General features: G+C 32.3%; 1 protein-coding gene across 11 annotated transcripts; it reads right to left on the bottom strand.

Moving 5' to 3' along the window:
* Positions 1 to 498: 498 nt before the first annotated feature.
* Positions 499 to 10,917, bottom strand: LOC124839560 (protein TRANSPARENT TESTA 9-like). Of its 11 annotated transcripts, none has more exons than XM_088105314.1 (22): positions 10,816 to 10,917; positions 10,602 to 10,727; positions 10,451 to 10,502; positions 10,281 to 10,357; positions 10,066 to 10,199; positions 9,870 to 9,966; positions 9,638 to 9,695; positions 9,010 to 9,118; positions 8,758 to 8,881; positions 8,480 to 8,666; positions 8,018 to 8,343; positions 7,205 to 7,293; positions 7,061 to 7,131; positions 6,586 to 6,690; positions 6,395 to 6,460; positions 3,997 to 4,134; positions 3,192 to 3,297; positions 3,036 to 3,107; positions 2,891 to 2,949; positions 2,569 to 2,728; positions 1,373 to 1,539; positions 499 to 991 (listed from the first exon to the last, which is right to left on the bottom strand). In XM_088105314.1, exons 2-22 carry the CDS (start codon positions 10,652 to 10,654, stop codon positions 674 to 676), a joined length of 2,568 nt encoding a protein of 855 aa, XP_087961440.1. In that variant the 5' UTR covers positions 10,655 to 10,727; positions 10,816 to 10,917; the 3' UTR covers positions 499 to 673. The 11 variants fall into 11 exon arrangements, 9 of the variants coding, with proteins under 9 accessions (XP_087961440.1, XP_047171375.1, XP_047171373.1 ...); XM_047315419.2 differs by having other exon boundaries at positions 7,061 to 7,110; positions 8,018 to 8,078; positions 8,208 to 8,343; positions 10,602 to 10,887; XM_047315417.2 differs by having other exon boundaries at positions 8,018 to 8,078; positions 8,208 to 8,343; positions 10,602 to 10,886.
* Positions 10,918 to 16,063: the final 5,146 nt, after the last annotated feature.

Raw genomic sequence — 16,063 nt, forward strand, 5'->3', positions numbered from 1 at the left:
ATACTTATAATAGAGTAATTTATAAAATTTAAGAAATAATAAGTAAAAGGCATTAATTTTTTGAAGCTTTTGGCTTTTGACTATTCAAATGCATAACCAATTAAAACTAAAACAGTAAATATACTATAAGATAGCAAAGATAAAAGTAATTAAAATAATAAAACTACTTGAGCAAATAATTAAATTACATATAATAAAGTTATTTAGTAATTTATTTTTGTAATAAATAAATTAAGACTTATAAAAGGAATCAGGGAGGTTACAAAAAAAGAAGTATAACCTTATCTCATGCATGAGCCTACAACAAATTGTTGCTTGTTTAAACTCTTTTCAAACACGTTAGTATATATATTAGTGGATTAACCCAAGCAATATGGGACAAAACTTTTTAAAATGCTTTAGAATAGCCAAAAACAAACACGACCAAAAGAAAGAATAACAGCAAAGAAATCTTCCAATAATCAGTTTTAACCCACTGCGCATCGCAAGATGGAATAATTGGCGAAGAAAAAAAAAATTCCATCTCCAAACAAGAAATTACCAAGTAGGAATAACTTTCTATACGAGGTTCCCTCGGATTTACATTTGTCACAGTATACAAAAGAATGACACAAGCAAAAACTAATCTAAAAGATACATTTCTTTGGACGCATATACAAAAAGGTCGGCAAAATTAATTTGGATGTGTTCTATAAGAATCTTTGGGAGAACAAAAAGTCGAACCTGGTAAATCTATTGAAGTTTCAAGGTCGAGCAAAGGCTTTAGTCTTCTATGAACCTCATTACTCAGAAAATTGATTTCCTCAACGGTCATGAGAAAAGCAGATTTGCAAGTCTCCTCATCTTTGAACGCCAATGTCCATCTGCCATCTACCGAAGCTCTTGTTTTCTTTTTCCGAAAGTCTTTGAAGTGGACAGGATCTATAAAGGGTAAAGAAGAAGCCCGAATCCGCAAGTGTAACCACATCGCATGATTGTCCTCAATCCTGGGCTATACAAAAAGTGGACAACTTTGATAAGAAGGTTATTATCAGGGTAAAAATAATAATAAATTTTCAGAATACATCCATGGTTTGGCTTTGTATCATCACCACCAGAATAAATTGAGAAAACGAAGAAAACAAAAAGAATTTTGACACAATATTTCAAGTTTAAAACACCAGTCTATAATATAGGTAATGAAGTTAAAAACAGTAATTCATCAATCAATTGAGAATCATTTATCCCAAGCTGAAAATAATTATCCAAGAATTTTTTTTATTCTATTTTTTTTAAATGACTTTGCTTCATAATTGTCAGACTTAAAAGAAATGTTTTAAACCAAATGAAATTAACTCAAGACTAAGATTCAAATGAAGAAAAGTATACATACATTGCACCCAGCCAAAGGGGCAACGGCCCGAACCACTCCATGAGACTTCTTCAGTGGCAATTCTTCTGCAACGACAAGCCATCCAGAAATTCCTAAAGATATTGCTAGAAAGTAAACATGAAGCTCTTTTCCCCTCTCGAAAGCTATCCTACAAGGCACGGCATGGCCTGCAAATGGTAAATGAATAAGAGAATTTTAACAAATTAATTTATTGCAGACTAAAGATAATAGCCTGATGTAGCTCCATAGATCACAAAGGAATAACATGTAACAGAAACTAACAGAAGAAAACCACCAAATACATATACAATCAAAAAGACCCACCAAGAAAAGAAAAAAAAAACACTAAAGAAAATTGTAATTAGTGATAATTATTATTTAGAAGAGACCAGCATTTTCTTCAATCTTCAAATAGGTGGAATTTACATAGTAGCTGCCTGCTGTCAGGTTTATTGCCAGAAATCAATAAATATGTGGTTTAAGTAACCCTTTTAATATGTGATCATGACATGAAGGCTTGCAATATATTTTTCCACTTTAGTTTCAAAATCATCCCTTCAACCTAATACTTTGTAACACAATCAGTTCCTATATGCACTGTACCACTACAGCCTACAGATATGCCCATATTCAGAAGTACAGAAGAGAGAAAATTCTTTCACACATCATGGCCAATGTCAATTTTAGACACTTCAAAACAAGCCAGTAAGACAATGTTAGTTTAACTTGATACAATAGAATTTATTAAGAAAGACAAGGAGATATAAAACAACAGGATAAGGTATCCTCAAAAACTAAACAAAGAAAAGAAAAAGAGAAAATCAGAGACTAAGCATGAAACACCAAACACTGCACACCAGTCTCTCCAAGTCCCTCATGACTGCCTACACCAGCTTTCTCTCTTTGTTGTCACTTGTCTTTTCATTAATTGGTATAAAGTTGGTACTTGTTACATTTTGATTGATTAGACTATTAAGTTTGGCAATGTATTTGGATTGGGTTCTCAGAAAATTCTTTGCAGCTGAGATTACAACTGAGATGTTTTTCTCCTCATTCTTTTCTTTCTACCCTCCCCTTTTACCTCCTTATTCTCTTCTTCGTTTTTGTTCTTCTGTTCATCCTAAAGCAAAGAATAAATCTCAAATTAAGTAAAACCATTGTAGAGATTAGAAGAAACTGCAGTTCAGATCACTGACCAAGGCTGACTTCAGTTCCTGCCTTTGGGCCTGACACATCAAGCCCAGAACCTTGGGCACGGCAATTTGCAGGGAGATCACCAGGAGGGTAAATCAGTGGTTGCTCTGTTAAAGTTCTGCCAAGAGTGAATATTTGAAGTTGGTGCAGTAGTACAAATACCTAAATGGAAAAATGACAACAAAAAGCTCTTCATATATAAAGGTACATTAAAACACAACCCAGGAAGAGACAGAATTGAGAACTCCAATTCACATTTTTATGCCGCACTGCACTTATAAAAAAGTCTGTCGGGGGAGGGAGCATAGAAAAAGAGGTACAAACCTTCACCAACTCATGCATTCTTTTACCAGCAGCAAAAGATGATCCCTCTGGAATATGACCTGCAGTGACAAGAATCAGAGGGATCACTTAAAGGGCTTCTCACTCTTCCCTCCGTAAGAAAAAATAGAAACAGATACAAGCTTACCTCCTGAAGAAATCTTCCATGGTAGCAAAAGTATGCAATTTGGTTCTTTCCGAGGAGATGATGACTCCATTGCTACAGGTAGGAAAAAAATTGTTCAAGAACATAAGTACAACCATCACACAATCAAAAGCAGAACAACGTGATAGAAAAATTCACCTCTTTTGCACTTTCTCCATTCATCACAGAGAACAGAAATAAGTAAGTCGGACCAAATACCTCTAACCTCCTCTACAAGAGCAGAAGCATAACTCTTGTATGAAATCTGTATAGAAAAGAATATTGATATGATTGCATTAGGAGATGAAAATAGTGCAGATGATACTAGTAGGACAGACAGCCATTTTCATATTCCATTACGATTGTTTCTACTAGATCATCTCTTTTGCATTCTCGGTACCTATTCTATTCATTAATTTCATCAATCATAGCCTACTAATGTGACTATTCATGAACAAGGCATGATTTACCAAAAAGACAATCTTTCAAACAACACATTTATTATTTCTGCAAATATTTGTACTGATATCTTATCTCCAATTACTCAGCTTTCTTAAAATGTCTACTAAATTGATACTGATAAAAACCATTGACTGAATGATGTAAATGGTTCAAATGAGGAATGACTATTGGACCTGGATTTTACCGAGGCATCTAAATGGAAAATATACTCTAGAAGGAGGTGAGAATAGTGTTGGAATTTTCTGTAACTGAAATTTGGCGACATGCCATGGTTATAGAGGGCATAATGAGAGAAGGGTACAAGAAGGGTGAAGAGTTTGGGGGAGGGGATAAGCACTAATTTTGAGGACTGACAATAGTATTTTAGAGAAGAGCTACCTTCTCGGTTGCCATTAATAAAATCATTTCAAACATGTGCACTTCCATTTGTAAACACTACATGATCACAAGAGAATGTATTCAGTTCTCAAGGGTGTTGCTAGAAAGCCTCATCTGTTCTTACTTTCAGTAATTCAAGGTGACGCCAGTTGAATTCTGAGACACTGTAAGGAAGCAACTGACGCAAAAGCCAACCACCGTCCCATAGTATCTCTGCAGATATATTAGTGCGACAACTGAGGTTCACTAATGCATCAATCACCTGAAAAAACAGAGGATTCATAATTAATAAATCAACCATAACAAACTGCAAATAAGCATTTAGCGAATAGAGTATTGGACAATGCTTGCAGCACCAAAACATGGATTTTTAAGTATTACTAAGAAGAAAATGGAAATGATGCCAATAACATTTCATCCTTTAAGGCCCACACAAGAAATAGTTTTAACGCCAAACACATACATTTGGTATGAAGTCTTCTGAAATTCACACTAATATAAAAGGGAAATCCAGTACATGAGGCTACCACTTAGTGTAGTGCGGGAAGGTTAGATCCTTAGACACACAACCTTCCTCCACCAAGGAGAGACTATTTCCAGGATTTGAATTCAGGACCTTGAAGTCATAAGACAATATTTCCGTTGTGCTAAGACTCTACCACGGATAATTCTTATTACATGGTAAATTAAGTTCGATGAAAATTATCAAACTAAATTACTTCACAAAAAACATAAATGTATGCATGTATTTGCACACTAACGTATATACAATAACCACTTATCCTGAGTAAAGAGTCTGGTAACTCCAGTTTTACATGATAGGCTAAAAGTTTTTCACATTAAACTTTTAGAGAATAATTTCGAAAAAGTATAAAAATGTTTCATAAACTGCTTTGGTTTTGATCTATTGAACACATATTCATAACACAATTATGGGTTTAGGCAAAGAAGATAGTGGAAAAATGCATTGCTAACTAAATTTCGAATAACAAATTGTTTGTGAAGAATAACTCAATACACTTTCCTCTACTTGCCTAAAATTAAGAAATACGTTCTGGAGAAGGTATATCTCTGCTCCTATGAGACAAGGAGGAAACTTTGGGAGGCAAGTATCCCAAGAACATGGACCTCCTTATAACACACAAGGAGGGAAATCGACAGGCTCAATTTTACACCTCAACATCTTGTGCACGAGCCCTCCAACACACTTTAAAGGTATAAGAAGTGTGTTGCTATATAAACCCTTGAAAGAGATTGAACTTGTTGGAAACCCAAAATATAGTTATAGTAGAAATGACAACTCACACAGAAAGGAATAAATCTTAGTATTATTGAATGGAAAAACGGAAGGAAAACTACAGAAATTAGATTCTGTCCGCAGAGCCTAGCTCCAACAGAGAGCAATAGCTCTCTATCCATAACAAACTTCCAATACCCAAAAGATACCCTCTCTCTCTTCACCCTCCCCAATATAACTGAAAATCTCGTGCACAACACACTCCCGTGCCAGCTCACCATTCTCTCACCCTCCTATTCCTCCTCTCATACACTCTCCAAATAATGGGCCTATTATCCAAGCCTGTTTGGGCTGCTATCAATGCTGCTCTCTCGAGAATCAGTCTTGTCCTCAAGACTGAAATCTGGAAATTGGTTTCTAATAAAAAACTCTTCTTCCCAAGTGGCCCTTTCAGCTGGTCTCCCTTGCCAATGGACCAACAACTGTTTAACCTAATCCCCTTTAAGAGAAATTATGCGAGTAGCCAACACTGCAGCAGGTACAGCATTTCCCGCAATCTCCAAGGTGTCTAGCTTCTCCATGATCAACGCACTTTTAGCTAGAATCGCTTCAACCATCAACTTAAAGCTGGCCACATCAGCCTCCAGCATGTTCACTTTTGCTTCCATTTGCTTCGATTTAGGTGGCATTCACACCCCGTTTGAATCCGACAAGTCGGACCAAATTGTTGGAAACCCATAATATAGTTATAGTAGAAAGGATAATTCACATAGAAAAGAATAGATCTGAATATTATTAAATGGAAAAACGGAAGGAAAATTACAGAAATCAGATTTTGTCCTCTTTCCATTTAGCCTAGCTCTAGCTCTCTATCCATAGCAAACTTCCAATACCCAAAAGATACCCTATCTCTCTTCACCCTCTTCAATATAACTGAAAATCTTGTGCACAACACAAACCGGTGCCATCTCATCATCCTCTCACCCTCCTATTCCTCCTCACATACACTCTCCAAATAATGGGCCTATTATCCAATTGCCTATTTGGACTGCCATCAGGACTAGGCAGTGTGGAACTTTTGCTTTTCTGAAGACACACAAAAACTACAACAATAATCAACTGACCTTGTTTTCCCACCATTGAGCCTAACAGTTATGGTTCCATTATTTTAAATGAAAAGACAAGCCTGCTAACTGCAATGCAATCAAGGACTTTCAAGAGGTATAGTGAAACTATAACAAAAAAATAGCATATCAACAAGACTCCACTATATACAAAAATTTACTTGAAATCTATGTATACGAGGACTTATTCCCACATCAGAAGGCAGAAAAGATACTCCATACTGCTCCTGTAAAACATGGTAAACTTAAGAAAGTCAACCTTCAAGCAACATAGATTCCAAAATCTAAATAGATATTAGTTGTTAATATTAAATAAATCAACAATTTCTGTTGAAGAGATGGAAGTGAAAACCTTGATCTTTATATGATAGACATTGATATCAGTACCAATGCCATCCCTATTACTTTTGGATGAAAAAAGTTGTTCTTCGCCAGAACTCTCTCCAACTAAAGCTTGCTGCACCAAAAATGCAAAGCCAATTCCCCAGAAATGAATTGATGAGCTTCACGGTTTTTCTCCTATAATAAGTTATCTCTATAAAAAGCCTAGCGCATGTGACTTGTGTATGATCCAACTTGAAGGAAAGTGCTTGAAACGTATACTGTTTTTTGTGCATTTAGTATAAATTTCTAGGTTCAATGTATAAAGAAAATATTGTTGCAATTAAAAAATGGTCTATTTATTATATTCATTGTATAAATATCAAGTTGGTGTTGTAATTGAAACAAATGGTTTCACAAGAACCCATCCCCAAAACTATGTACAAAAGCACACCATCAAATATTCATAAAATGAAAAGGATCAAAAATGGAAGAATACAGCTTACCAATAACAATTTTTTATGTTGTTTTCGTTGTGGAAGAATTCCAAGCCCATCTAGCATTGATTCATCAAGTTCTACAGAACAATAAATACTACGTAAACAGAAAACAGTGCAACAGTAGGACACACAAAAATTCAATGAGACAACCTTTAGTTTGCAGCAGAATAGCAAGCACACTCAAAGAACCCAAAACTAGGACATCACTTCCTTTTGTTACATAAGCAAGCAGAACCTCCCTACATCAATCATAAAAGTCATTAGGAAAAACATGCAAAAGACTTCCTGTAAACAAAGTTTAACTCTCAAGTTAAAGTAGAACAAACACAAAAACACTATTATAAGACATCAAAAATATCAATTCAAGCCTACACAAACACCAAGTTACTACCTATTTGAGCACAGTTTTACTACTATTGTAAATATACCTTTCCTTTTCAGTTAAGTTATTGACAGCTATACTCTGTAACTAACTTACAGATATTCTTCTTAGACAGTTACATTCTGCTAGTCTCTCCAGATCAGCTATACATAGCTGACTTCACTCTCTTGAACTGTGGCTTTTGATTCTCAAAAATAATACAGTTTCTCTTTATTCTAAAATGCTATCAGAGCAACATCATAACATTCTGATACTTCGGTTTTTGGTTTTTAATAATAAAATGATAAAACATAATTTTACTCCAATACTACCAAATATTTTATTGAAACATTTTCAATTCTGAGATAGCATCGAAAGGATGTACACAGGGAACCAAGGACTGTCATTTTCTTTTCTTTTTTGGATAGCAAACAGTATTACATATTTCGCTTGAATAACTTTTAGTTTAAGCTGGCATGACATATTGATTAATGTTTCCAATTCTGATGACTGACAGAAATACAAAAAGAAACTAATATATCTAACTTATTACATGTAGAAAGAAAAAACACAAGCTATGTAACAAAAAATGGGGCTTTTACCTTAAAGACAAATTTGAACTGGTACAATCATTTTGCACTAGAACACCATCTGAATGAAAACCTGAAGAACTAAAAGAATATGGAATATTAAACATTGTGTGTCTTGTATCCCACTTTGTGAGATTATCACTATCTAACCCTTGGCATTCAGATGTGAAATCATGATCAGATATGAAGCAATTGAAATTACCCTGAGAACTCTTTGTAAAGGCCTCTGAGGGATAAAAAAGAGAACCAGCAATGGTGTTTGCCAAATCTTTGATTTTTACAATCCTCAGGATGCAACAAAGTAAGTATAGAGAAGGGGCAGCACCGTCTTGCATGTCCTACAATAATGTATATCAAACAATGATATGTTGCACAATAAGAATCAAAATCTGTCCGGAACTTTTTAAGACCCTTGAAACAAGGACAAAAGTATATTAAAAAAAACTGACAAGGCCATAAAGTGAAGTTTCATACATTATTGGGCATGACCCTTAGGGAAGGAAGAAGTAATGGGAATATCAAAACCATCATAATGCTATCAGTAATGAGTCTCCCAACATCAGGAATTCCAGCAGAGACAACATCACTGAAGTAGTACAGATTATCCTCAATTTCATCTGTAGCAGCAATAATTGCCGACATTGAATCTGGGCCCGGATTTCTGTCTCAGATTCAGGAACCACAATTGCCTTTTCAGGGTGCAAGGGCATATTAATGTATAGTTCAAACAAAAGAGAAAACAAATTGCTTACAGCTGTGTATCAGAAAGCAGTTTATTAAAATCCAAGCTCTGCTTCCTAAAGAATGAAACCAGGTTTGCGAAGTAATCTTTGTGAGGAGTGCTGGTTATATATCTATTGACAGAGTCATCTCCAACTGAAAATTGTTCATTAGAAAATTATAACTTTTGTCAGCATAAAAATTGAGTTCATGTTTTCCTGGAGATAACGATAGGGAGAAAAAGAATTACGGAAGAGGGCTTATGTAAAATAATAAAATCTCACCATGGTAGACATTAAGAGTTATAGCACGTACTGCAGTGCGAACCATGCTCTCCTCATGAAAAGCAAAGCGTATGGCCTCTACATAAAGTGGAAATGAAACTACTTCGTCCTAAACACATAGAAGATACAGTGAACACATTTGGATAGCCCAAAACTAAAAGCAGAATAACATCCTCCACTGCCAAAAGAACAACAAAAACTATACTTAAAAGTTAAAAGAATAACTACACACAAATGATCAAAGTATGAATATGAGAAAAACATTAATGATCTCACAATATTTGATCAATAAAGATGAACAACTCTCCGACAGGCTTCCCTGTCCAAGTCATCCACTTGGAATATACAACGGATTTTTACTGTATTTAAGCCTCTCTTCCTTCTTATCTTTCTCCTAATCAAGAAATTTTAATGAATTTCTGTTCAAAGTACAAAAGCAGTATTATTTATCCACCTTATAAAATCAACATTTGAGAGCAAACGCCTAGAAAACCCCACTACTATATTTGCAATCCCAATGTCAAGAACATCAGGCCCACTAACCAATGGTTTTACAGACAACCTTTTAAAAATACCTTAAGGACTATATTCAAAAACATTAGAATAAGAAAGAGAACATCAAACTTACACCATGAGTCTTCACAAGCAGTGAAACTGTATTCTTGTTCAATTTTCCACTTATTGCCCTTCAATAACCAAAAGGCATGTAACAGAAAACTGATAAGAAATATTATAGAAAGGAGATGAGAAGTGAACAAAAGCAAATATATATTGCCACCACAAAACAGATTCTATGAGTGCAATCATCAACCACCAATCACCAGTTCAATAAATAAAATAACTTAGAGGTCAGAACGAACCTTAAAAAGGATATGTAGTACGACAGCAGCTCTTCATTTCGAAAGTCAAACGGATAAGTTATCAGGTAATTTATATATTCATTACTGAACATATAGTCTGCCAAAAAACACCCAAAGAAATTAGTTAACCCGCAACATTTGTACACCTCATTGAGAAACTAACGAAAGTCTAAATTCAATTTGGTTTTCAACTAACATATAGCATGTTCACTTTTTAGGTTCTGGACCATAATGCTCACTGTTTGCAGCAACTGAAGTGGAACGCTCACAGTCCCGGTAAGTTTCAGAACACGTATAAATTCACCCATGACTTGCTTTTCCATGAAGAATCTGTCACAAGCTAGGACACAATAAACTTCCGGCAAAACAAAAATTATACCAATAAAAAGCATGAGCACCGAAGAACCTCACTCAAAATAACTCGGGTCATGTTGGTCACCATATGTTATCAACTCCGCAATTGATCTCAGTGCCTCAATTACAAAACCCTTCCACACATAGCACAATTAAGAAAATTGGGAAAACCATGAAGAACATATCAAGGAAAGTTGACAGCAGAGACGAGCTAATCACATTCTTACCTTATTAACCTCACTAATAATTTGTACCTTCGTCAATTGATCGGTTAAGTACCTTAACAGTGAAAACAAAGAAAAAACAGTAATCAATAATCAATGGTGATAACTTGGGGAAATTTGAACGAAATGAAATGAGTCAACATAGAGTGGTGACCTGAGTTGGTCCAGGGAGAAACGATCCCTTGATCTCCAGAAGGAATTCCACATGATTGAAGAATTAGACCTCGAAATAAAGCTTAATTGAACTTGAATTTGAATGCATTGTACATCGAAACTGAAACTGCACGATACTTCGGAGCATCATCAGAAGAAATGAGTGAATGCTGTTTGTTTGTAGAGACTAGGGTTCTTCCAAGATCGTGACTTACCAAACACTTGATTTTGGATTTTGGAAGTACTTTCAGCACAACCGAACACTCGCTCAGCAATAGTGAAGAAGAGGACTATACCTTCCTTACCAAAGTTACCGTAGGTATTCATATCTAATATTTCTTTTTCATTTTTTTATTGCATTGTAAAACTCCAAATATAATTAAAGAATAATACCTACAAATATCATATTAATAATTAATAATGGTAATACAAGAGCAGCTTTTTTTTGACAAATTTCAGCATAAATATATCAATAAACTTGAAAGATAAATTCATAAACTAAAAGTAGACTATGTACAAATTAAAATATAAATTTTTTACAAAATAATTAATAAAGTGTTCATCTCTTCTTTTTTTCTCTAAACAATATTTATAGAGAATCCGGTCTCTAACTTACTAAGTTGCTTCTACTTTTCTGTAAATTTTTCATTGATCTCGTCTTTTTATTATTAAAATAGGTTTCTTAGCCGCTTAATTGTTAATACTTTTCATTATATCTCTTTATGAAAATGATGAATATATTTGAATATTATGTAAGATACGAATTTTGAAAGTAAAGGTATGAATTGAAAAATTACTGAGTATAAATAATAAAGTTGAATAATATATTAAAAAAAAAAATTTAATTTTTAAAATTGGAGAGAAATCATGATCTTTTAATAGTTTGTTCGTGATTTGTTAATATTAAAATTTCTCGGTATATCTCTTAAAAATATCCTAATGAATTCTGATGCTTGAAGAAAAATTTAAAAAGTCAAATTGAGGAGCAATCATTAATTTTTTTTTATTTCTAAATGAAGATTTTCAGTTAGTAATTTGCTAAGATAATTACAAGGAAAAAAGTTGCATTATTACATTAATAAAGAGGTTTCTTAAATTTATGGCCATGTTAGAAGTGTTATTGATATTATAAAACTAAACTCACATAGATTGTACTTTAAAAATTGAAAGCATTTAATATAGATTAATGATCAAAGGAAAATACCATTCTAGACTTTGTTATCATCATTATGGACATTTAAATAGGATTATAAAGTTTCTCGACTAGAAAGAAATGGCCACACGTTTTTCAAACGTTTGTGAAAGGTGTGTTGTTAACAAAAAGTTTGAGTTATTACTCTTTTATGGTCCAATAAAACCTTTGTTGAATGCAAGTAAATATTGTTTAATTATTTTTCTTAATGATTATAGTGAGAAAATACAACTCTATTTTTATAAGATAAATCCAAAGTCTTTGGTGCATTTAAATTTTTTTATATCAAAAGCTAAATGACACCTTTTTTTAATGGTGTTAATACGAAACTAACGACAAGGATCCAACTCTTTTAATTTTTCGAAAATAGAAATCCTTGAGAGAAAAAAAAATAAGTAAGAACTTGTTTGAAACTTCTCAGTAAAATTAAGAACCTCGAAAATGATTAAAGCTAAGCAGAAGTGCAACTTTTGTTTTTCAAAACATAACATTTGAAAAAAATGCTTCAAATGGAATGAAATCAATAGTAGATTTTTTACCATTTTTTTATCAAAAGAGAAGAAAAATAAATGACAAATTATCATAGTAAGAAAAATAAAAGCATATTGTAACGTGTCCACATTATATACATAACTGTTATTTGATTAAAATATTTGAATTATATATATTTTTCAATAAAATCATCACATAACTTCATATGTATATTAATATTTGAAATCACTGTAAATGTTTATAGTATATTTCAAAAATATATATTGTAGAATATTAAGAGTTATACATCATAATAAATTATCTATGAGTCAATCTAAAAAATATTTCATGATAACTTTTCGAACAATTTTGATTTAGCATACTCTTTTTTAATAGTATAACATATACACATAAAAGAAAAACATGAAAAGAGTGAGGTTTTTATAAACTTTGAATATAAATCTTAATAAATTATTTTTTGCTGCTTATAATTGCATCTACAATATTTCATCTTGATATATATTTTGTACATCAAAAAGTTATTTTGAAAACTAATTAGATGATTGAGTATTTTTCATAAAAATATTTGTACAATCATAATTATTTATTTCTCAGTAACATCAATCATTTATTAACTTACAAAAGGATATATATTTACTAGTTAACTTTTATGATGTTAAACAAGTATCGGATAATCTAAATTTTGACCTGTGAATATTCTAGTTCAGAACGTTATTCTAGAGTATCAAGATATTCACCTACTTTGTAACTTTTTTAGACCCTATCAATCATGGTCTTTGTCTTTCATCCATATATGACTTTCCAATACAAACACATTTACATTGGTTTGATCACAACTCATTGAAACTAAACTTAAGACTCTTTCTCAAGTGACATTCTTAAACATTTCTCACAAAATGTGATGATTATCCATATGTATCTGTTTCTCTTTACCAATAATATATTCATCATCTAGATAAATACAACTCAGTATAAAATAATAGTAAAACATGAGTAATTTTCTTTTATCCAAGTTCACTAAATAAAAAAATATTTAGTTTTACTTTATTTTTTATTATATATATATATAATAATGTTTTAAAATAATATATAAAAAATCGTTAACTTTAAACAAATAAATGTGGATCTGAATGTTAAAGAAATATAATAACAAAAATATAAATTAATATAAAGAATCCGTGCGTAATTAGAAATAAATAAAATAAAATAAATAAAAAAGTGCAGAGATAAATTAAATTAAATAAATAAATAAAAACGATGCGTAATTATAAATAAATGAAATGAAATAAATAAAATAAGAACTATAGGTAAATTAAATTAAATACATAAATAGGACTAACATAATTGAAGATAATTTAAATTAAAAAATAAACAAATGAGTGTGTAACTAAAAATAAATAAATAAATAAAGAGGATAATAACCGAAAATAAATTAAATGGAAGTAAATAATATAATATATAATTGAAAATAAATAAATATTGATAAAATACACATGAATATATTAAGATTAACATAAAAAATAAGTTATAAGAGAATTGGTTTTAGAATTTGGATACAAACAATCTAAACAATAACTACAATTTAATTCTGATGGTAATAATGATAATGATTTGCATGAATGGAGACAAAAGTCAACCAAGCAAGTATACAGTCAGCAACAACAATTGAGTGTTTTCAACAAAAGAAAAGAAACATGATGAAGACTTTTATGGTAAAGATAATTAATGAATAGAAAATTATTCAACTTGATTTGTTTGCAAACTGTGATTCCATAATTTTGTAGTGCAATTGAAGAAGAAAATGAAGAAAAGCAATGGATAATGAAATTAATTCCATTGAAAAAACTAAGACTTGTATAGGTCAGAAAATCACTGGTGTATAATGGATTTTCAAAACAAAAAAAACATAAAGATAGTGGTGTAGATAAATACGTATAAAAAATGGTACAGTCACTGTTACATGATTGACTATATTTTCTCTTGTTATAAGACGTGGTGGCGGATCTTCACAAAATATTTTAGAGTGCCAAAATTTATATTGGAGATGCCAAATATATAAATATAATAAAATTAAGACAAATTGTTTTACTCATGTATTAATTTGTATAATCATAAAAAAAAAATAGGAGTTTAAAGCGTCTCTTAAACACAATAAAATTCAATCATTAATAAGACATCACTCAATCTATTTTATGATTATATATTAATAGCACAAAATTTCGTATGAATCTTCCAATTACATGTCGAACTAACCATAAAATAGGATAATGATACTTTGACAACATTTTTTTTGACAACATTTTAACATAATTTACGTGTCATTCTGTGATTGTTCAAACTTACTCCACAATCAATAATAATAATCATAAACACCAACATGGACCAATCACAGAATGAGATGTAGACAATATTTAAATGTTGTCAAAAACATATAATCAAAGTATTTGTAACATCCCAAAATATAGTAATTACCATAATTGAGAATTAATTACAATTAATAATATAAACAGTGCAGTCTTTGCATTAACTCAGATTTAAAAGCCGAACGACATCAGTACAAGGGAAGCGCGCATAAACGCTTACAAGGGAAACTAAAACGAATGCTTCAAATATATACTAACGTACGCTAAACAGAAGCAAAACAATAACTAGGACGAACGGCTATACAAAACACTTGGCCGAACGTTCAATCGAAGCTAACAACTTCAGTCCTAATTTAACGAGCGTGTTCAGGCTCGGTCTTTACTTCCACTTCCACAAGATTTGCATCTTCCAAATTTCCTTCTTCCAGCATTTCTTCAACGGACGTACCACCATCTGCTCACATCCACAACGGATGATCATTGCATTTGACAAGACGGAGATACATGGACAGTAGACAACACAAAGAAAATTGCAAGGGTAAGCTTATAATATTTAATTTATACAATCAACACATACATTTACATTTCAAAACACACATACATTTACATTTCAAAACACACATACAGCATGTGGTTCATCAAATAATAATCATAGAAAAATGTAATATAAGACAGACCGTCCGGACTGTATGAACCGTGTAGCTACAGGCGTCCTTGCACCCGAGTGATGTAGTAACTGGGATACCCTCAACAGCTGCCACTCGAGGTTAATCCTTCGCCCCTGCTAAGTGAGGGATACGAAAGACCTCCTGCCATTCCCACACATGACTACTCCCTTCTACGTGAAGATGAGCATCACGGAATATCAGGATGGACCAAGCCAGCATTAGCATGCCCACAGTCATACTTTACAAAACTCAATAATCAATCATATCTGAGACGTTCCTCCTTGGAACGCTCGTTAAAATCCATTTCCAATAATTCGTTCACAATATCATTCGCCCATATTAAACGGTTCTCATATTCACATTTTCATTCTGTGTTCCACTCTCTTAAATTCATTAACGTTCATCACTTAATCAATAGAGACTATCGTTACAGTACTCCTACATCCTCGTTTCTGATCAAAAGAAACGAACCATTTATCCACTTAATACGTTTCAACACTAAAAATTTTGAAGGTACTGATCTTAGAAGATATGGATGATACTTAGAAAGATTTTAAGTATATAGACTCCAGGTAGAATCCAAAGGATACAACCAGTAAGAAAATATTTAGATAAACAACCAAATATGATTAAATTCAGAAGACAACACTGCCAGTCAAAGAACGAACGTTAAATAACAATTTGGACGAACGCCAGTTACGTTCGCATTCAGAATTCAATAATAAGGACGAGCGTTCAGTTATAAAAC

The sequence above is a fragment of the Vigna umbellata genome, chromosome 1 (assembly GCF_029865625.1).
Source record: "Vigna umbellata cultivar VRB3 chromosome 1, Vumbellata_1.0, whole genome shotgun sequence".
NCBI classification, from domain to species: domain Eukaryota; kingdom Viridiplantae; phylum Streptophyta; class Magnoliopsida; order Fabales; family Fabaceae; genus Vigna; species Vigna umbellata.